This window comes from Varanus komodoensis, unplaced genomic scaffold, assembly GCF_004798865.1.
Source record: "Varanus komodoensis strain SLA01 unplaced genomic scaffold, ASM479886v1 scaffold8, whole genome shotgun sequence".
Taxonomy (NCBI): Eukaryota; Metazoa; Chordata; class Lepidosauria; order Squamata; family Varanidae; genus Varanus; species Varanus komodoensis.
Window position 1 is genome coordinate 20,201,996 of NW_025336481.1, and position 23,298 is coordinate 20,225,293.

Genomic DNA, 23,298 nt, shown 5'->3' on the forward strand with positions numbered 1-23,298 from the left:
GCATCCAACCATTATTTTTGGGCATTTTATATAGAATTGTTTTGCTATAAATTGTAGTTGACACTTCCCAGATGTTCCCACAAAATAACCAGATGCACCTACATCTCTCATCTGTACAAGTGATCAGCACCACAGCGGTTGACAAGGCACCGAATGCTGGTGGAGTGTGGGGTAGGGTGAAGAATGAGCAGTACAAGGTTTGGCTGCTCAAGTATGATAAGCACCAGAAAGACTATCTGCAGCTTAAGTGAGCTCATCTGAATCCCTTGGGTCTCTAAAAGTGTGTGTCCCATCCCATGAGAATATTCTCTAGCATTCTCGAGGTCTAGAAGAGGGCCTGAAGTAATCTTGCATGGTGAACCGTTAACAGGATTCCAAAGCAAATGCAGTCATAAATGGAGGAGTGAGGTAAACATTTTGAACAATGATTGTTTGTGGAACTGAGGTGTGGGCAAGGCACAAAGTTGTGAAATTGAGCAGTTCATTTTTCTGTCTCCTATTTTTTTGTTGTCATCTTGAATTAGGATACCTTGGAATATAACAGCTGTGTTTGAGGGCCAGTTGTCATCAACAATGGTCTAAATGGGATGGGAAAAGGAAATATTATGTTGACATACATTTCTCAATAATCTGAAGATTCAACTAACTTCAACTCACCAGTTGTTATAGTTTCAAGCACCCGTTCTCCCCATTCTTCCAAATGCCTTCGTTTCTTCTGAATTGTTCTTCGCATATATAACTAAGAATAAAGTAGCATTTCTGTTCTCACCCTTTCTTTGTGCTTCTTTCACTTACATGTCACACCCTGCCATTTTGAAGATACACACACACAGGGAGAGAGAGAGAGAGAGAGAGAGAGAGAGAGAGAGAGAGAGAGAGAGAGAATAATTGGAACAAGAGGTAGTGCCTGTTTTAGGGAAATAACCAATGCTGGAATAAGCATGCAGTTTTCTGAATGGCTGCATGGCTCCTGATTGTAACAATGACTAACAGAACATAAGTGCATGTGTGTTTAGGTGCATGTGTACACATGCACATGTGTGCACAAGTGTATTAGTGCATGCGAGAGACCTCAACTGCTGATTTCTTAACCATCCTGGCAACATGGCTCAGGGGTATCTCTAAATTCAGACATAATCCAGATCACTATCAGTGCTGATACTAAGTTATGTTAGTTTGCTTAAAACATCAGTTTTCATGTTAACTTCAGTACTCAGTTTATCAATTATCCTGTCATAGTAGCTTTTCTGTAGCTTTTGAGTCTCAGTGAGACCTTTCTGGCAGTAGTGCTCAGTCCCAGCTTCTTCCTCTACATTCTGCTTTTGCTGTTGCTTCCATGGTGCTCTGCACACATTCACATTGCTTATAGAGCTGGAAGTATGTAGAACTCATGATGCTGCTTCTCCAGTAGTCTGTGGATGTTTTCAGCATGAACAGGGTCTTCATGTATACATACCTTTTCATGTAAAGGATAGTTAGATTGTGGCAGACTATGGCAGATACCTGCCTGTTACTGTCAGAATGTTGGTACATCTAGTCCAATAAAGCCTACTCAGAGTAGCGACAGCTTTCTAATTTCTTAGGAACAGGTTTGCTGTTCAAACCTTCTGCTTTGTATATATTTTAAGTAAAAATTCTAGACTTTGAAAGTGAGACCTTCTACACAGGCAAATGAACTCTACCCCATTGAACTATGGCTCTTTGACTGGTACATTATCTTCCATTCTGTTTCTTCCTTTATAGCAGGGGTCCTCAAACTTTTTGAATAGGGGTCCAGTTGAAAGGTGCCACGGATGGGCACGGGCCACCAAGGTGTGCGAGCAGGGGGCGTGGGCTGGGCGGGGTAGGGGGCAGGCGCATGCGTGTGCAGAGATCATTTTCTCCCAACAAGTCCAAAACGATCTCCTTGTGAGCAATCTCCTTGTGCGAACACATGGCGAGCTATGGTGGACCAGATCAATGGGCATGGTGGGCCGGATCCAGCCCACGGGCTGTAGTTTGAGGACCCATGCTTTATAGATACAATCCTAATGCATGTAGTACTACCTGGGGTCCTTTGAAGCTGCCAGCCTCCCCCCCCCCCGCCCCATCACAAACACAGCTGCATATGCCATTCATTAGGACAGCTGAACTGAGGTGGAGAAAGGGCCACAAGACATCCAAGGAGTGGAACCATTGTCCAGGTAATGGGGTTGCTTCGCTGTAGGTTGATGGGCAGTGGGGGTGAGGCAAGTGTTGCACCTGCTGACAGCAATTTGGAACTCAGCAGGCAAGGGCAAGGAGCTGTCTAGGGAGCACAGGGAGAAAAGCCAGGGCCGTGGATGCAGGAAATGTCTGTCTGTGTCTGAAAGAAAGTCCTGGGCAGGGATGGACAGTGCAGCTGGTGGGTACCTACAATAGATTATGTGTGGGAACATGATCTATTAAACAAGGCGTGGCAGATGACTGAGGAAAAGCACCCTTCAGCCATGAGGCAGCTCAGTGGTTGCCCAGTGGAGGCTGAGCCTGCCAGCTCTTCTTATCCTTTTTGATGTGAAGAAGAAGAGAGCAGATTCTCCTAACCAAGAGCTGTTAGGAAGGGGCATGTGCTGTTCCCTGCATTTGTCAGTGTTTGAGTCATCAGCCATCAGGACAAGCTCCTGTGTTAACTGAAGAAACATCAACAAGAAGCCCATGGAAGACTTGTCAGGAAACTTTAGAAAAGGATCATGGCCAGCTGTTCATTCCCAAGTGACCAAAGCATCAGAAGCAAGGGGGAGCCTTCTTGTGCTATTTTAACTGACAGAGCAAATGCCAGAGGATGATATTTAAGCCTTTCTGTACTTTCAAGCAGATGACCGAGGCAGTACAATGTGCTCACTAGATATCTTTCGTAGCTCTCTTCAGGCTGTTTTCCCCATCCTCTCTGAACAGGATCTGGCATGTTATGTAACTCTGAAGGAGCTTTTGCTGGATTGGGACAAGGTGATATCAGAGTTATATCTGTAGTATTTCCAGTCCCTCTTTTCTGGCGAAGAGATCATCCTTGGGTCATGCTTGGTGAATTGCAGAGAATGGCACTTGGAGTTTAAAAACCTACTGCAGATGGGGAAGTCAAGTTGGTGGTGAAACCTGTGGTTGAGCAGGTACTACAAATATTCCCTGATAAAGGCTATATCTGAATGTTGTACAAATCTTCAGCCCTGAATAGTGCTGAGCACTTGTTAAAGAACTACATGATTGCTGAAGCATGACCTAATGGCAGGGATTAAGATTAAGACCTCCAAGGAGGAGAGGAGAGTGGCCAAGCCTGCCCGCCTGGAGATTCCCTACCCCTACTGCTTGCCAAGTTGCTCTCTATGTTGTGGATTCATCTACAGTTCAGAGAACTGCATGCCTCCTATGCAGGAGTGGAAGTTGCTAATTCCTTGAGGAGGCGCTGATAAGTCTTAACTTTCCCTAACTTTCTCAACCCCTTACAAGGTCTTTTATTTCACATATGGGCAGATGAGGCCCACCAAAAGAGGGTTCCCCTATGTGGATGTCACAGCTTCTGGGAAATTGGCAAGAGCAGCCAGGTATACAATTTTAAGCACTGGGATTCATAGTCGAGGTGGCAATGAAAGGATGTGCCTTAAAAGCCTTCTTGGGCAGTGCAGTACTATTTTGATGCTGAGGACTTATTTGATCTACTATGGACTGGCATCCCTAAAGTCTCACAAAATAAGCAGATGCAGACATTAGTCTTGATGCCACCTTTCAATGGATGCACCCTGTGAAGATTGGATCAGGAGGGAGTAGTTATCCCCCCTATATTTTAGCTTCTTCGCCCAAAGTTGGAAATAGGTGGAAAAAGGAAATGAACTGCAGTAATGCTTACCTTTTCTAGGTTACGACTTTAAGCCCCACTTTACCAATCTGTGCTATCCTGTGATGTCCACTGAGGCCACCAAAGAAAACCCCCTCCCCCACCCCGGGGTAACAAGAAGAGGAACACATTTCAGCATGTCAGTTACATGGGCAATTGGGTCAACTCACAAGAGCAGTGAAGCAATGGAAACATCTCCTAGCAGATCCAGGAGCCCAGGAATCTTGTAAGCTGGCAAAAAGGAGAACTGCTAAACCTGCTGCCAACTCTTTAACAGCCTGGTGGGCAAAGAACAGGGAGGGCTCTGCTCTGCTACTCTGAAAACTTGGTGAGGTAAGTGGGGTCACAGAGAAATAAGACTAAGCAAGCAGAAATCTGTCCCCTATTCATACCTCAATGTGAAAGTAATGCTGAGCAACTGTATAGGAATTTCGGGGATTGAAGGATGTCTGATGCCCAACTTGTTAGCTTTATTTCTTAATGTTCCTAAATTGAATATTTGATGCAGGGGTTGACATAAATTCTCTGGCTAGATTATGATAAATCTTTAGAACCAACTCCTTTCAGAAAGTATTTTAAAAGTCCCCAGGAGCAAAGAGTAAATAAGACAAAATGTGCCCCTTTTATTATTTCTTCAAATTAAAAATATGAACTGGAATTATTGCACCCAACAGATTCAGAAAGATTTAAATGCTTCATTTTACTGCAGCATCTGTTACTGGCATAACTATGAAAAGTTCGGAAGTCATTAGAGCCCTTATCCAATCGTTACAACCTACAACTTGTGACTGCATCATGTTAATATTACTTCACCCACATTTACCACCCACGGTACACATGCCTTCTGTCTCCACATGCCTTCTGCCTGAGTTCAGGAACTGGGCTTTTTTCCCAGTTCCTTTGTTGTCACCCCCCTCAAAATATGAAATGTGGGGGACAGCAGCTCAGTGACCTTTTAGTTCACCAGTGCTTTTGTGCATAAATTGTCGGTTTTGCAGCTATTACTGTCCTTATGCCGAAGGTCCCTCAAGTGTTGCTACTTGGTGCAAGCATGAATTCAGGTTGCAGCTGTGGTTTTGTCTTTGCTTCAGGCTTCTTCACCGATTCATATTGCCCACTGATATGTCAGACACCTTTCTTCTCTTTCAGAACTCTCACCCAGTACTGCTGTGCACACTTTTGCTTCCAAAGCTCTATTGACCGGTTTGTGAGAAAAGCATCCTTTCCCCACTGTGTACTGTACACCCCCACCGTTCCTTCCATGAGTGCTTTTTCTTTTTATACATCCTACAGCTGCAGGATCTCTTCAGGCCTCTGCATTGAGCCAATAAAGGCAACCTTGCAAGAATAGGGAACAGAAGCTTGTGGCAGAGATGAACATGAGTTTTATCTCACTTACACTTACTGAGGGAGAATCATGGGGGTGTGGGTTGGACGGTTAGTCAGATTTCTGTTTGTAATATTATCAGAAGATACAAGTGTGCATATATGTGTGTAATCTGGAGCTTTCTGTATGTGCATTGTGTTGACAAACGATGTTGAAGAAAACAAGGCTATGTTTCAGTGAGGGAACATGTGTAAATATTTGGTGTGTACATATTTTCCTAAAGAATTAGAGAATTCATTTGCACTCTGTAGCAAATTAGGAGATTAAATCCCATCAGTGCAGTGTGAAACGGATTTGAGTGCAGAACTCCTCCTCCGCTTAACTCAGGTCAATACCATTCTCTCTTATAATTAGTATTATTTCTAAGTAAGGCATTGCAAAGCAGATGAGGGTCATTTGGTTTCAGGCTTTAATGAGTGATGGTTGCAAGAATCCCCTTGCTGAGTTCTATGTACATTTACTATTGTTGCTTTTCCCCATTCTTTCAATTTCTATATTGTTTTCTAAATGCAGCTGCAGACATCACTGCTGAAATATCAGTACATGCTACATCATGATAAAAATTGATGTGTCTACTGGAATATTTACAGGTTTCTAATCACAGTCCAAGAGTGATCAACAAATGGCACCTAGTACTCTGTCTTCAAAACTGTTCTTTACTACTTGGATAGGCAAGGAGACCATGAGGGATTGCAAAGAAAAGCTCCAAATTTAAGCAAGGAATATAGCACAATAATTTAATGTTTGTGACAATGTTACAAAAGACATAAAATCAACTTTAGATGCTGGACAGCCAATTCTACAGCACTGTTTAAAGCAGTCTTCTCCAAGCTGGTGCCTTACAGCTGAATTGGACTACAACTCCTATAATCCAAGCTGGGGGAGGCTGCCTTAAAGTAGCTGGTGATGCCAAGATCCAGCAGCAACAGACCCACCTCCACAGAAAGAAGGCTGTTCAGGGCCCCCAGAAACAACATGAAGCAAGCAGTCCAGGAACAGTGAGAACAACTGTGCATGGCTAGCCACTTAATTCCAGCTTATCTCTTCTACTGTGATCAGCTCCACCAGGAGGGGAGTGGGGGGAGTGAAAGTGACGGGGGAGTATGTGAGCCCAGCATCAGGCAGTGCAGGCACCAAGTGATTGGTGGCACATTATTTGACTTTTTTAAAAATGGAGAAAATCTCCCTGTAATTATGAGCCGTATGTGCTTCCCCCTTGACTTCTCCTGGCTATGGGATAATTCCTAGTGACATGCATAGAACAGGCTTATGATCCTTCGTACACCTAAATGCACACATATTTCATATTTATCTTCCTATTTACCAGTTTAATAACCATTATATATATACCATGATTTTTCATTTGCCTTAAAACAGGGCAGCTTGTAGTCACAGAAGAGACTAAAATCTATTAGTTGTTCCTGCTGGCTAAAGGGTAGAAAGTAATTTTACCAATTTTCCTTCCCTCTGCAGCCCCCAGTGCCTCCATCCTTACTAAGAATTCTCAAACCCACCATAGAAGTTCCACAAGGGGCTGCAGAACAAAAGGAAGAGGTGAAAATTGCCCCCTCCCATTTCCTTCAGTTTGAAAAACCCATGAACATAATTACTTACTTTATGTGTGTGTTTGTCAGATTTATATCCTGCTTTTTTTCTTACAAAGATCTCAAAGTGGCCTCTGTTCTCAATCTTATCCCTACAACAACAACCCTGTAAGGTAGGTTGGCTGAGAGTCTGTGACTGGTCCAAAGTCACAGTTGGCTCCATGACTGAGTGAGGACTAGAATCCAGATCCCCTGAGTCCCAATCCTGTGCACTTAACCACCATACCACACTGATTTATTCATTTTCTCTACCACCGAATTTCCAAAGCTCTCTGGGTAATGCAGAAAAAATGTAAAACAAATGCATATAAAACATACAGAATGTAAAAGAATTTTTAAAAGTTACAATAAGATACTGGATTCTGATAAAACAATTAATATAAAGATCCTGTTAGATGCCATCAAATGCCTGGAAGTAGAGGACAGGATTGAAAGGATAACAACATTGGTGCTAGGAAGGTCTCTTAGAAAGCCCAACACATTATTAAAGTTCAGAAATTTATTTAATTAACAATATAGTACAAACATTTGTACATTTATTTCTAAATTGAAAACTTAAATTGTTACTGATCGAATGAGTTACATTCTTCTACAGTGGAGAAGATGTTCTGAATTCACCAATGTGTTCCAGTTTTGATGAAAATATCTGCTTCTTTCATTCTAATATAATTAGTTAATTGGCATATTAATCCCACTGTGTATTGATGGGGATAGATTTTACTTTCCAAAATGGAGCTTACCTCTGAATAGACATGTGTGAGATTGCATGGTAAATTAAGGGTAAGAGAAAAATCTTGAGTTTTGTTAAAAAGAGTACACCTGTCTACAGATTTAGCACATTATATAAGGCCTGCAATCCTACACAAAAATGCCTAGTGCAATTCCCATTGAATGCAACTGGGCTTTTTTCTGAATAGATGTGTATAGGATTATTCTGCTAAGTATACATGATTATTTGTATATGCTTTTAAAAAGAATGTAAGAGCCATGCTGGATTAGATCAAACATCCATGGATTCTAGCATTTTGGTTAAACAGTGGCCAAACAGCTGTCCACGAGAAACCTGCAAGTAGAAATTAGTGTAATAGCATCCTCCTGAGAACTCCATTCCTGAAACTCCAGTCAGGCACAGGTATTTGTCCTTTATTTTCTGCAGTGAAGACTGCTCAAAACAAGACAGTCAACTTCTGTGCGATCACTTTATTCGCCTTTAGATCTCCTTCTACTCCATTGTCATCCTATGGTGTCACTGCTTCCCTAGCTGGTTTCCCACTTTTGATATATTTTAAACATTGCTCATCCTTGGCTTTCATGTTTTTAGTGATAAAATCCATCCATCCATCCATCCAATTATCTGTTTGGGAGTGTGTGCTTTTGTTTTCCTTATTTAGACAAGACATCCATTTTCTGAAGGAAGCCTAATAAATTTCTTGATACTGCTCATTAATCATGCTGTTGACCTCTTGGCCTTGGTACTACTTTTCCTAACCTGTAATACATAGTCTAACTAAGCTTTTAATATTTGTGGTTTTAAGTAACCATCAAGGGATTTAACCCTCCTGACTTGTTCTTTCAACTTTCTTTTAACTTTTCCTTCATGTGAGAGATGTTTCTTCTTTTGAAGTCGACCGTGACTGTGTTGGACTTCTTGGCAATTTTCCACTTAAATATATATTAAATCTGATGACATTGTGGCCATATTTCTAATAATTGCAATATTACTACTACTGCCGCTGCAACATTGCATTTATATCTCACCTTTTTCTTCATAAATACATTGCATTCGTACTTACATGGATCATAACATTATAGAATAGCAGAATCTGAAGGTGCCAAGAAGGCCATCAGGTCCAACCCCCTGCTCAGTACAGGACTCCAAGTTAAACTAACCTGCCAGAAGGCTGTTCAGCTGCATCTTGAATGCCTCTAGTGTGGGAGAACCCACCATCTCCCTAGGTAATTGGTTCCACTGTGTATTGCTCTAATAGTCAGGAAGTCCTTCCTGATGATCAGTGGCCACTGACTCCACACATTACCATCTACCAAACTATTTAGAGTGCCTGTGATATCTGCAACCTTCTTGCTAGGCATCAGTTTACTCCATACTGTACACACCCACCACAGATCCAGCTATCTATGTGTGTGAGGCTCAGTCTTCTACTTGCAGAAGTAGCCTTCCTATACCCTGGAGGCTCATCCTTGGTGAAAGAGGGGATTTGCTCGTCTTCCAAGGAATGGATCCTGTTTAAGTGATCATTTTACACTTCCTTAGAATGATCCCCTCTTTCCCTGAGACCCACATTCTTGACAGCAGAGCATTGTCACTCAGGGATTGGAACATTGCCATTAGGTTCCTAAAGGTTTCATTTGCCAACATACTTTCCCTTCTAAGCTACTACTGTATGTATATTACTTTGCATTATTATTACTAACAATCATCCATTTATTTAGAAAATATTGTAGTAATTGGAAAAGGAAAATGTCTTCCTTCCTTCCTTCCTTCCTTCCTATGCTGAAGATCTCTGAGTGGTTCACATTAATTCATAAAAACACAAAGCACAGGTACAATAGAACAGAATAAAAAAGCATAAATCAGCACAACATTTTCCAGTACACAAAATTTAAAAACAGCTTAAAACCTAGAACAATTTTATTACAAGCTAGACCTGTTAAAAGGAGTTGACATAATTGTCCCATCATACCATGAGATATCTGGTATGCCTGGATGAAGAGGGAAGGGTTAACTTGAAAGCAGACCTCAGTGGGGAGATCGTTCCATATTCAGGGGGCTACCACTGAGAAAGCCCTCTTCCTTGCTGCCTCCTTCCAAGCCTTCCTTGGAAGTGGCAGTTGGAGGAAGCCCTCATTTTAACCCTGTGTTTGGCTTCAATTTTCAAAATGCTATAATACTACATTTGTATTAGATAGGGGTCACAGCCCCTGTCTCTGCTGTAGTTTTTACACATTGCTTATGTTTTATTTCCCAAAGAGAAAATATGCTTACAGCAGAATTTTGTTGCGAAAAAATGGCTGGTGAAGAGATCCATTTGCCATTCAAGAAGGTAGTCTTGAGGGCAGTTTCAGTTTAAAGAAAAGTTTTGTGAAAATTAATGGAATATATCTTTCCCTTAGAAACAATTAGAATTACTGGGAATGCACTTTTTTCTTTGGCACTTGTTTGAGAAATTATCTGACTAGTACACTAAGGTGGCAATGCCAGTTACTTGGGAGTAAATTCCATTGAATTCAGAAGGACATATTTCTGAGTAGTAAAACACAGAATGGTGCTGTATGCTGTTCCTTGTGGTCACATTTAAACTACCTGTAATTAATAATTCTGGTACAGATTTTCACAATCATTATGATGACAAGAATTAAGGGACAAGGATGTATTTGCATTAATATGATAGTTAATAGTGTTTCCAATCAAAATTGGGCATGAGCTACTGAAGAAAGTGGTCATCATGACAATAAGGGCATTTTCTTGAAATACGTAAAGTCTACATGGCGTGTTTTCTCTGGGATTCATTCCCTCTCACCCCCATGGATTCATGTTGCTTCTCTTTCCTTTTTTCTACCCTTTGTCTCCCAGTTTAGTTCCTGACCTATTCCAGGCCAGGTATTGCGCATTCACAGGTGTATGTGTGCATGTGGTTTTTGTTTAATATTCAGATTTTATATCTTTAATGAATCCTGGTATTTTTTTTAGAGCACTAGCCATGCATCCTAATTTTGTCCCATTCTTCTCTCTCTCTGTCTCTCTGTCTCTCTCTAGGTACCTGATTAATGTTACCTTTGAAGGAAGGAATTTGTCTTTCAGTGAGGACGGCTACCAGATGCACCCAAAATTGGTTATCATCCTTCTGACCAAATCGAGGACGTGGGACAGGGTAGGATACATTTAGCAAACTCAAGTAAAGATATTCTTCTAAGAGCCTGTTTTTAGGACATAGGTTTTAATACAGTTTCACTGTCTCAGAGTTTCATTTGGGACAATTGTGATAGTTGGTAATTGGTTAACCACAAGAGTGCCCTTGTAAAGTGCAGTTTACAATATAATCCTTGCTTTAGTTTGTTTAAGGCAGTCTTCCTGACCTGGTGTCCTCCAGATGTGTTTTATCCCCTGCCAGTTTGTAAGTCCCACCAAAGTCAAACTGTGAGCAGGATGGCAGCATTCGAAAAGAGATAATTTATGTTCACTTAGTCAGCTCTCCTGAAGTACCCTGGTGGAAACAAGTTCACAAAATCCTCAGCAAAATTCTGGGGTAATCACATGAATGTGAGGTGGTAATAAATGCAGACACTGTGCACTGCAAAGCCAGTCTTATTTTGCTCGCTTCTAGTACGGAACCTTTTGTCTGCATGGAACTTGTTAGCTGCCCATCTGATAACATTTTGTGCTTAGCAATCTTCTCTTCTAGCAGCATCCCTCTATTACAAGTAAAATGGCAAGCGGACTTGAAGTCCTTCCCAAAGCAGTCAAGGAGTATGTTTTACATTTATAAGTATGTGTTTGTTAAACCAGGGCATACTCATTTTCATCAGTACTCTGACATGCCTGGTTCAAGACCTAGACCACTGGGGGTACACAAAACCAAGAGCCATCTGGTGAAACACTTCTTGGAACCATCCCTTAAAATAGAAATGTGGGCAGTAATTAACTCTGGAATGAAATATAGTTTGAACATCTGCAAGACTTCTACTTGCCTAGTGCTCATTTTCTGTCTTGCTTCCTTTCCTAAGAAATAATAGGAAATAAAAAGTCACTGCTTGCTACAGATCCAACTACCTTCTTCATACCAAGTGCACCAATATTCACAAATGACTGTAAGCAATGGAAAGTAAGTCTACTGCCTCATATGCAAGAAGTGTTCACCTCACTTGTCAGATAAATATGTATGAAGGAATATATTCATAGGAATCTATTCATAGGAAGGAATAGGCCAAAAATAATAATGTGCATATGTTGGGTCCTCCTTTTATTTACTTACACTCACATACATGCCAATAGGAGATAACACTTCATGCATCCAACACATGGACTTTTAACACACGAAGGCTTATGCCACAGATGATCTATTAGTTTTTAAGATATCATACTTCTTTGTATGTTTGATGTAGCAACATGGCCGTCCTCTGCACTTTGTTACTACTGATAGATAAGACGACAAAGAAAGATATGTAGAACTGAGTAATGCATCATCAGTGTAGTGGTGACAGCTCAAACAGTTTTGTGCATATTTTAAAGAAAACAAATGACAGAATGACCCCCTGAAGAAATTCAGTGCAGATGGGTGGATATGAGCAGTCAGTTGTAAAGTCTTGCTGTGATTTCCTGGACAGATGGATGGGTGAATGAATGGATGGAATTACCTGAGCCCCCTAAGATCTTCTCTCATCTTGTCTCTCTTTATAGCCTTTTTGCAAACAGTATAACAAGGTATAAATGGAAGTTCTGCCAATAATTTCTCTTAAAGAGAAAATTTCTGTGAATGTCATCTAAGCTGTTCTAAAATGGGTATGATTGCACATCATCTAGGGCCATAGTGCAAAAACTCCATACTCAAAGCTTGATTTACACCAACCAGAAGACCCTAGAACACCTTTACTCTGCAAAAGAGGGACACTTCGAAAGAGTGTGCACTCTGTCTCTCTCCTTCTTCCTCTTAGGAAAAATGCTCCACTTGGAATATAAGGTTAATAAGCAAGTCTGCTTAGTTTTGATCTGGTAACTATCTTAATTTACTCACGTAATGCTCCAAAGAATGGCCTGAAGCACATGTTGTGGTTTTGTCATTGAAGCTGAACAAGTTGAGCTGTTTCAGCTGCCTAGATGAGACACCACAGGGGAATATATGTAAGTAGCTCTGAGCTGTGCACAGGAAAAGTGAGGTAGATGCATAATACTGATAGTGAACTGAATTCTCTGGTTACCTATTCCTATATAGCCAAATCAGCATTCATGTATGGCCAATCCATGTACAAGTGGGAGATCATGGCCATTTTGGGGGAATGCCAAAGTTTGCTGATGTATGAAAAGACCTTTATAGCTAAGGAAAGAAAAACTCACAAACAGCTCACTGGAGCCTGAGCATGCTCAATTGTCATTGAATACTTACTGACTGTTGAGGTGAGGCGAGGAAAACCAGCTATATCAGCAGGGGAATGCATGCCTTGGTATATAGCATGGCTGGCCAGTTGGTTGGCATGGGCCCTGGCACTCCATACTGTAACATTTTTTAACTGGTCCTACTTTTAAATCAATTAATGAAATATTAGCTTGTCCCCTTTGCTCATATGGGAATGTGACCATTTTTGTCATGCAGTTGTTCCAGCAAATCTTTGCTGAAGCTAGATATTGTGCTTGGATATTCTTAGTGATACCTGAACAAACATCATACAGAATGTGTTTCTTTATGCAGTGACTATCCATACATAAATCTAGGATAAATGCATCCACACATTTTAGGTATCTGTGATGATAATGCTCTGGCTGGGTTTTTCTAACCAGTTTAAAACACAGTTCAAATTATGGTCTGCATGAAACCACAGGTTGTGAAAGCCCCATTTTGCCTGGTTTGGATTAATCAGAAGTGAGGGAGAAAACCAGGGAGGAGGAGGAGAAGCCATGAGCGCAAGGGTCATTCATGGTCTGCCATTATGTCTGAACTGAGCCATACCCTTTACACACTTTTTGACTGCATGGATTTCTTATTCCTGGAAATTTGTAGTTTTATTATACAAGTCATGCTGGGGTTCATAAATTCAAGGATTTTGGATTAAAGTGATCAATTTTACTGACTTTATTTGTGTGAAATGTTGATATCTCCTTGCCAATCTTGTTAAATTTCCTTCCATTCCTTGGGAATTATGACTCATTATTACAGGTAAGACCTAGTGCCAAATGCTTCATGCTATTTCAGCTTTCTTTTGTCACCTCCAAAAGGGGGAAACCCAATCCCAGGAAGAAACTAATTCCGATATTAGGAGGATAACATGGAATGTGAGGGTAATGCTTCATGAGATCATTTTGTAAGCTTTAGCTCCCTTTCATCATAGCCTACACAACCATAAACTGAAGGTGTTCTTACATTAAAAGGGCAATACTGGTGACAGGTACATAGAAAGGCATGCATTGCATGGATTTCCTCATTGAAAGTAATATTTCTAGAGATAATGGATTTGTTTAAATTGGGACTACTGTTTAACATTGTTAACAAGCAAGAAAACAGTACCATCTTGATTTAATGGCTTATCAACTGTCAGGGAATTGCTTTTCATGCTTTGGTCATATGACATGCCTCTGTGGATTTATGACTAATTAAGGCTTGTTATTCTTATACTCTGTTCTCTGGAGAATTTCCTAGATGTGAGACTACTTATTACTGACTGCCAGAAACACAGCGAGATTTCCCTGATCACCGCCATCCATTCTGTAGGATAGTGGCATGCATAATTTGAGCATGACACAACTTAAGATCATATTGACTGGCCTAGCACAGGATGAGCAACATGTAGGCTTCCACATGTTTTGGCCTACAACTCAATCCTGCCAGCCCTAGCCAGCATTGCTAATAGTACAGGATCATGGGAACTGTAGGCCAAAAACATTTAGAATGGCACACATTGTCTATCCTCTCATCTGTCATTTAAAAGTGAAGATTACTCGAGTCGCTAAAGCAGGATTTTCCAAAAATGTTGCTTCCTATCGTCTCATTTTAAAGTTTGTATTTCCTTGTAACCTTGAGTTTTGGGTATTCAGAAAGCAATTCATACAAATATTGTCCTCAATCTAAGAACCCATGAATATAAGCATATTAGATGGCTTTCTGCATGCTTTAGTTCTGGTGGAGGTCAGAGTGGGGACAGGAGGAGAGCCAACAGTGCCATCTATGTGGCCTTTGCCAAACTGTTTTTACCTTGTCCTTCTAAGCTTTTGGTTTAAATCAGTAGTTCTAGCTTTAAAAAGGGGAAAAACACCTTGCATGAATGGCATCATACACACAGATAAGAGGTTACAATATGTGAAGAATAAAAGGGAACAGAGACAGGGGCACCAAATAATGTGGCCCAGAGTAAAGAAGCAGACACTGAAAAGCAAATACTGTATAAAAGCTACATTTTATGGGAGATTCGCTCATTTTTCAGCAAAAATACAAATGGGGTGTGTGCTAGAAGATACAATGAGCAGTTTGACTGCAATGCTGACAACATACTTTGTGCAGATTGCATGGCCCATGATGATAGTCTGTCATCTCTGGCAGAGGTGGTCAATTTCCCTAGTAGAGATGGGATATACCAGTCGAGTGTAACTCATGCTTCCAACCCTCATCAAGAGGCAGAAAGAGTACAGGAGGATTCACAGAAGAAAGGATTTATACAGACTGATATAAGACACGATGTGTTGGGAGTGAGAAAGATAGTTGCTCTTGGCATGCATTCTCAAGGCCTGCTGATTTGGATTCTGAGGAGGTGCAGGAGCAGGAGGCAGCCTTGGCATGAGGACCAATTCCAGATGTTTAGATGAGAGAGGCAGAGGCGCTTATCTCAAGGCTAATAACCAAGCTATACAGCTATCAGGAGGGGGGTTGGAACAGGAGAGGTTTTCAGAGACCGACAAGGCAAGAATGGTTCTCAACCCTATGACGTGACGTCAGCAGAGGAGAGTGGCCCAGCTAGAGGACTGGCATGCAGAGAGGAGGCATGCTCATTTCCAAAAGGCCTCTCCTGAAAGGACATACTCATAAGGAGAATTCTTAGAAGTCAGTACTAGATTGGGTTCAACAAACTGCTCCGTGTATGCTCAGAGATTTATTCTGCATGTTTGGGCTTCTGGAAAACACTTAGGTCAATAAAGAACATTTTGCAAGAATAGTCTGTGGTTTTGAATGTATGAAGGGAAGAAACCTATCTTACAACACTATGAATGGTAGAAAAACATGCAAGCTCTTCTAACCAGACATGAGGTTAAAAAATGACTTTTAAAAAGGCACCGTTTCCAAGTTTCATAGAGACCCTCTTGACACATCTGCAGATTGTATGGGATTGTTGCATTCATTTTGTTGCATGCACTGCCTTTAAACCACAATTTCCTTTTCTGTAGTAATGAGACGAGTCATTCTCTTTGATCAGCAGATTTGCCTAATTACTTGAGTTACCACAGAATTTTTCTCAGAGATTACCCAAAGCAACATTGGAGGTTTCTCATTAGGCAAAGCATCCAAGAATTTTTATGGGAAACTAAAATAGCCTAATATATACAGACATGCAAAATGCACACATTTTTTCAACTACTGGATGAAATTTGAATTTTATATACATAAATTTGAATTTATGTATATATGCCAACATGTCTACCCCATCCTTTTTATATTCACTATAATCAAAGCTGCTTAAGCAAACAGTGATAAAAACAATAAAATCCAGGGGCAGCAAGACAAGAGCAAACTAAAACTAATTTTTATAATACCTTTTTCTAACAATGTTTGCCAAAATAAAACTGTTTTTACTTCTCTGCACAGGAGACAAAGATTTTTAGTTTGGAAGGATTTTCAACATTCTGGGGGGCCACAGTTGGAAAGGGAATGGGTTAAATCCAGGCTTAGGCATGCTTAGAATAGACTCACTGACAACAGTTATACTTGGGTTAGACATGGCTATATAAAACTCACTGATTTTGGTGAGTCTACTCTAAACATGACCAGGTTGGGATTAAACCTCTCATCATTTGTGCGTATTTGTTGCACTTCAGCTTGTAGACAGACATGAAAAAGTCCATCAGAAATGGAACAGGGAAGGATGCTCCATAATTTATTTCAGTCTGGATTTCAAATTAAACCATTCTAATCAGCACTTTCCAGACTAACGTGTGGATCAGGAAACAGTTAACCTTCAGATTTCAATTTTGTTACACAGATCAAAAATGGCTGAAATAATTCTGCAAGAAAATACATTCAAAATATGCATTTTAAAAATATGTGTTTTCTTGCAGATTTTTTAAAACCCTCATAGGTTAGTGAAGAAAGAGAATGAAACAAAAGTATCAATGAGCACACATGAAACTGTCATCCAACTGAAATAAACTGTCATGTTCAGGAATCTAGAAGTACCAGAACCAATGAGGACGGATTACATGTGACTAAGCAGAATTGAGGCAGATTGGTCTCATCAGGCTGAACCAGGTCTAGGCTGGTCATATCAGATCAGGTTTCATCAGGTTAAAACTGGTCAGGCCAGTTCAAGTTCAGTCCAGGCAGGTTTGCTTGGTCTGCAGAGTCACCAGGCAAGATTAGGCTTGGCAGGATATTTCAGTACATTGGACAGCTCCATGGTAACATGCCATGAAATCTTATTGAAGCCATATACTGTATATATTGGTATATAAGGAGACTCACATATAAGACAAGGTAGATATTTTGGGCTTTTTTCCTGGTGTTTGTCGTATGCCAGGTGTATAAGACAAGCGCCAATGTTTGCTTCACTATTTCTGGTTTCAGGGGTCCTCATATATATAGATATACCCATATATGCAGGAGATATAGATCTCGAGGGAAAAAATTATCTCTAGGAAAAAAACAGTTTAAGATCTCTAGAGTCTTTCTGCTCACTGAGAGAAAAACATGTCAGTGAGGCTGTCTAGTGCCAGGACAAAGAGCATGGCATCCCCAGACTAGAGTTCCTAGAGATATTCACAGTGATAGAATATCTCTAGAGGTGCTTGTGGTTTTTCCACTTTTGCAGGGTCCCATAATCCCCAAATAAGTGGAGGGTCAACTGTATGGTATATACCTTTTGCTACTATCAGCGGTTTCAGGCATCCACTGGGGGCTTAGACCCTATCCCCTGCAGATACAGGGGGGTCCTACTATATGATGAAAAATTTTCACCTGGCATATAAGAAAACCCCCTGATTTTGACCTCACTATTTCTGGTTTTGATGATCATCTTATAAACTGCTATATACAGTAAATGCCTGCAGTAAGCTCCACTCCTCGAAGGAGCTGTTTGTTTCTTAAAGAGCAATTTCTAGCTGCTGCTTCTAGTGTCAGTGTGGTAATGGCCGAAATGGGGGAGTGTCATGTGCATCTGAAAAGGTAAGACAACCACTTATTCCGGCCCAGAAGGACCTAGCATCACAGGGGATGGGTTAACATGGGGCATCTCCTCTGCTTCAAAGTCCCCTCTGGATCTGGAGGGGGTGGGGAATCCTATTTGGGGAACATGATATATCCCTGGATCCCTTATTTTGGGCAGACTAACATGGGATCAAGTAATTTTTAAGGTACTATTCAGTTCAAAAAATTAAGGGTAGGTCAAGGGTAAGGAAGAAAGACTAATCATTTTATCAATGTCCTGAAAAAGGGCATTATTGAGTTGGAAAAGGTAGAGTTGGTTTGCCACCATGAGTATGGAATACTGGACTAGATGGACCCTTAGCCTGATCCAGCATGGCTTTTCTTATGTTCTTATGTTTGCAAATGGTGGTTTGTGTTAGCATTAGTTAGGCCATTTTGTCATAATGAATATCTAAATTAAAATTACCTGGTGAATTTATCTGATGGCAACAGCATTTTACCCTGTGCCCACATCTTTCTTACCTTTTCTCCATTTCACTGAGAAAATATGCTTTGTTTTAGAGCAGAATTGAGGCAGATGATATTAGGCACAGATGATATACAAACTTGAAAGAGCACTAGGAAATGGTTTCAGAACAAGAAGGTGACTTCTTATCCTAAATCTAGCAAAATTTGTGAGGATGCAGTGTGTATGCCTTTCAGCAAAAAAAGGAGCAATGACTAGGACCAGCACATTCTGGTTTAGTGTCAAAGTCTAATCCATGCATTTGGGGGCAAAACAATGTTCTAGTAACATTTAAGCTTTACCCTCCCCCCCACACAACTCGTACTTTTTAAAGTGATTAGAGTCAGTGTTTGAAATGCAATAGGATCCTGAAGGATTTTGGCAGGGTAGGATTTCCCATACAGTTTCTCAGTTTCTGAAGTGAGAAGAGTAACTAGTAAAACTCCTCAGGCAAGTTCCACACATTTCTGCTAATGATTAACAGTCTCTGTAATATCTGCACAGTTTGAAAAAAAATAGGTTGGAGCCCTATACACATTTACCTAGGAATAAGTCCCACTGGACTGAATGCTAGGAGGTTCTTTTGGGATAGTTGAGGGTAAAAAAGCTGAGACTTAGTCCAGATAAAATGAAGATATAAAGTGCTGGGAAATGAACAACTCTGGATAGAGATTTACGAGTAGTTTTAGAAGGGCTTGCACTCCTTGTAAAAACCCAAGTGCATAATCTGGGAAGTGAACTCGACTCTGTGCTAAATGGGAAGCTCAGGTGATTGGGGTGTCCAGGAATGCATTTTACCAGCTTAGACCAATGTGCAGGCTGCAGCTTTACCTGGAGAGGATGGACTTTGCCCTGTTTATCCATGCAGTAGTGATGTCCAGGATAGATCATTATAATATGCTATATGTGGAACTACCCATGAAGATGGCTCAGAAACTGTAACTGATGCAGAAATGGAGCTGGCTCAGAAACTTTAGCTGATACAAATTATGTGTGTCTTTATTGTTATTTTTAGACTGCTTTTATGAAATTGTATACATGTTTTATTGTTATAATCTAGCATGGATGAGCTTCTGCCTTAAAGATGGCCTAGAAACATTTGTAAAGAAATATTGCATAATTTATTTTAATCATTTTATTTATTTTAATTACTTAATCAATGTATTGACAACAAGAAGCTCAGCATATTCAGCGCAGACATATCTAGGATTGCACTGGTCATCTAAATAAAGTTTATTTTGGTACAAATGCTGCTCCTCCCCCCCACACTGTATTTTGTCATTAATAATGTCTTCTGAAAAGTATTGTTAGATCCTCTGTTGAATGGTGAAAATTCTCCAGTGTTCCTGTTTATTTTTCACAACACAGATTGCAACAGCAGCCTATCTATACTCCCATTTCCTCTTGTCAGCTGCACAGAAGATCTTACCAAAGTAGACAATAATTGTGTATGTAAGTATAAAACAGAGCTGGGCAACATGTGGCCCTCCAGATGTTTTGGTTTACAACTCCCATCATCCTTACTCAGCATGGCTGTTGGGGAGGAATGATGGGAGTTGTGGGTCAAAGCATCTGGAAGACCACAAGTTATACACCCCGGTTTTAGGAACTTCCACCTTGGAAGCTGGGCTAAAACATAGTGTCCTCTAAATAAGAATTAATGAACAAAATGGCAAACCAGCAGGATGTTTGATTGCTGCACATGTGGTGTTGAGTCTCCATAGTTCTCAGCCAGACCTAGCAAAGTCATTGCATTCCATTGCAGTGCTTTGGAACATTTCTGATGACATTTAAAGAAATCCTGTGTCAACCATACGGTTGTGTGCCATTCTAAACCTGGGTGAGCATGGCTCAAATAGCTTGATGACACAATGTTTGGAAGGTGATCTGCTAGTCAGGAAATGTCAAATAGCAAGGTAGCTCCATATTTAATGAAGGGACTGTTAGTGTCATTGTAGTCCATTACATCTGGAGGGAACCAGGCTGAGAAGAGCTGCTATAGTGACTCACATCATGGAAATCTGGTGAAAGCACAGAGGCTTCACTAATCAACCCAGTTTATGATTCACCACTATCAGTGCTGTCTGAAAGCCTTCCACAGTTTATAATCACTAAGACCCACTCAGTTTGCATGCTTTCTTTGCTTTTCTTTTCCCCTCTGACAGAGATTAATCTTTCAGCTGATAGTGGCTACAGGTGTGCCATATAGTGTGTTCCACACGCTCTGTTCCCAAGGCTGCATTTCACCTGAGCCATTCATTTTTTCTCTTGGGCAAGCGGTTATTCTCTCAGTCTAACCTTCAGCCATCCCCACCTCCCAATGTCCAATGTGGGACAATAATCTTGGCTCACTTTATAATGTTGTTGTAAGGCTTACAGTGCCAATATCTATGAAATTCTTTTTGAGTTTGAAACATTACTTTTTTTGCAGCCACACGTGCTGTAATATTACCAGTACCTCCTTAAAATGGCTCCCATAGCCTAATGCGGTCCCTGTTACACAGTCTGTGAAAAAAAAGTGGCTTCTCCCTTCCTGGAGGTGTGTCACTCACCCAACTTCTGCATTTGTTGTTAGTCGCGAAGTCGTGTCTGACCCATCGTGACCCCATGGACAACACTCCTCCAGGCCTTCCTGTCCTCCACCATCCCCCGGAGTCCACTTAAGCTCACACCAACTGCTTCAGTGACTCCATCTAGCCACCTCATCCTCTGCTGTCCCCTTCTCCTTTTGCCATCTATTGTTCCCAGAATTAGGCTCTTCTTCAGGGAGTCCTTCCTTCTCATTAGGTGGCCAAAGTATTTGAGTTTCATCTTCAACATCTGGCCTTCTAAAGAGCAGTCAGGGTTGATCTCCTGTAGGACTGACCAGTTTGATTGCCTTGTGGTCCAAGGGACTCGCAGGAGTCTCCTCCAGCACCACAATTCAGAGGCCTCAGTCCTTTTGCACTTAGCCTTCCTTATGGTCCAACTTTCACAGCCATGCATTGCATCTGGGAAAACCATAGCCTTGACTATACGCACTTTTGTTGGCAGGGTGATATCTCTGCTTTTTAGTATGCTGTCTAGATTTGCCATAACTTTTCTCCCCAGGAGCAAGCGTCTTTTAATTTCTTGGCTGCATTCCCCATCTGCGGTGATCTTGGAGCCCAGGAAAATAAAATCTGTCACTACCTCCATTTCTTCCCCATCTATTTGCCAGGAAGTGAGAGGACGGATGCCATGATCTTAGCTTTCTTAATGTTGAGTTTCAAGCCAACTTTTGTGCTCTCCTCCTTCACCCGCATCAAGAGGCTCTTTAGTTCCTCTCCACTTTCTGCCATTAGAGTGGTATCATCTGCATATCTGAGGTTGTTGATATTTCTTCCAGCAATCTTAATTCCAACTGGTGATTCATCTAGGCCTGCCTTTCTCATGATGTGCTCTGCATATAAGTTAAATAGGCAGGGCGACAGTATGCAGCCTTGCCGAACTGCTTTCTCAATTTTGAACCAATCAGTGGTTCCGTGTCCAGTTCTCACTGTTGCTTCTTGACCAGCGTATAGGTTTCTCAAGAGACAAATAAGATGGTCTGGTACTCCCATCTCTTTAAGAACTTGCCACAATTTGTTGTGATCCACACAATCAAAGGCTTTAGCATAATCAGTGAAGCAGAAGTAGATGTTTTTCTGGAACTCCCTAGCTTTCTCCATGATCCAGCATATGTTGGCAATTTGATCTCTAGTTCCTCTCCCTCTTCAAAATCCTGCCTGTACTTCTGGTAGTTCTCGGTCCACATACTGCTGGAGCCTAGCTTGTAGGATTTTGAGCATCACTTTGCTAGCATGTGAAATGAGTGCAATGGTGTGGTAGTTTGAACATTCTTTGGCATTGCCCTTCTTTGGGATCTGAATGTAAACTGACCTTTTCCAATCCTGTGGCCACTGTTGAGTTTTCCAAATTTGCTGGCATATTGAGTGTAGCACGTTTACTGCATCATCTTTTAGGATTTTGAATAGCTCAGCTGGAATACTGTCGCCTCCACTAGCTTTGTTGTTGCTCAGACTTCCTAAGGCCCATTTGACTTCACATTCCAGGATGTCTGACTCGAGGTCAGTGACCACCCCATCACGGTTATCAGGGACGTTAAGCTCTTTCTTGTATAGTTCTTCTGTGTAATCTTGCCATCTCTTCTTAATCTCTCTGCCTCTGTTAGGTCTCTGCCATTTTGGTCCTTTATCATGCCCATCTTTGCATGAAACGTTCCCTTCATATCTCCAATTTTCTTGAAGAGATCTCTGGTCCTCCCTATTCTATTGTTTTCTTCTATTTCTTTGCACTGTTCATTTAAAAAGGCATTCTTATCTCTTCTATCCTCTGGAATTCTGCATTCAATTGTTTGTATCTTTCTTTTTCTCCCTTGCCTTTCGCTTTCCTTCTTTCCTCAGCTATTTGTAAAGCTTCCTCAGACACCCATTTTGCTTTCTTGCATTTCTTTTTCTTTGGCATGGTTTTAGTTGCTGCCTCTTGTACAATGTTGCGAATCTCCGTCTTCAGGCACTCTGTCTATCAGATCTAATTCCTTAAATCTATTGGGCACCTCTACTGTATATTCATCAGGGATATGATTTAGGTCATACCTAGTGCTTTTCCCTACTTTCTTCAACTTAAGCCTAAATTTTGCAACCAGAAGCTCATGATCTGAGCCACAGTCAGCTCCTGGTCTTGTTTTTACTGACTGTATAGAGCTTCTCCATCTTTGGCTGCAGAGCACATAGTCAATCTGATTTCTGTGTTGACCATCTGGTGATGTCCATGTGTAGAGTCGTCTCTTGGGTTGTTGGAAAAGAGTGTTTGCTATGACCATCGCATTCTCTTGACAAAATTCTACCAGCCTGTGCCCT

The 23,298-nt window shown here is 41.0% G+C and overlaps 1 protein-coding gene across 1 annotated transcript in view; it reads left to right on the forward strand.

Moving 5' to 3' along the window:
- GRIN2B (glutamate ionotropic receptor NMDA type subunit 2B) overlaps positions 1 to 23,298 on the forward strand; it is a 263,568-nt gene that overhangs the window by 166,070 nt on the left and 74,200 nt on the right. The window contains exon 4 of the mRNA XM_044455269.1: positions 10,614 to 10,728. Coding sequence (XP_044311204.1) covers positions 10,614 to 10,728 — 115 coding nt within the window. The remainder of the gene's footprint in view (positions 1 to 10,613; positions 10,729 to 23,298) is intronic.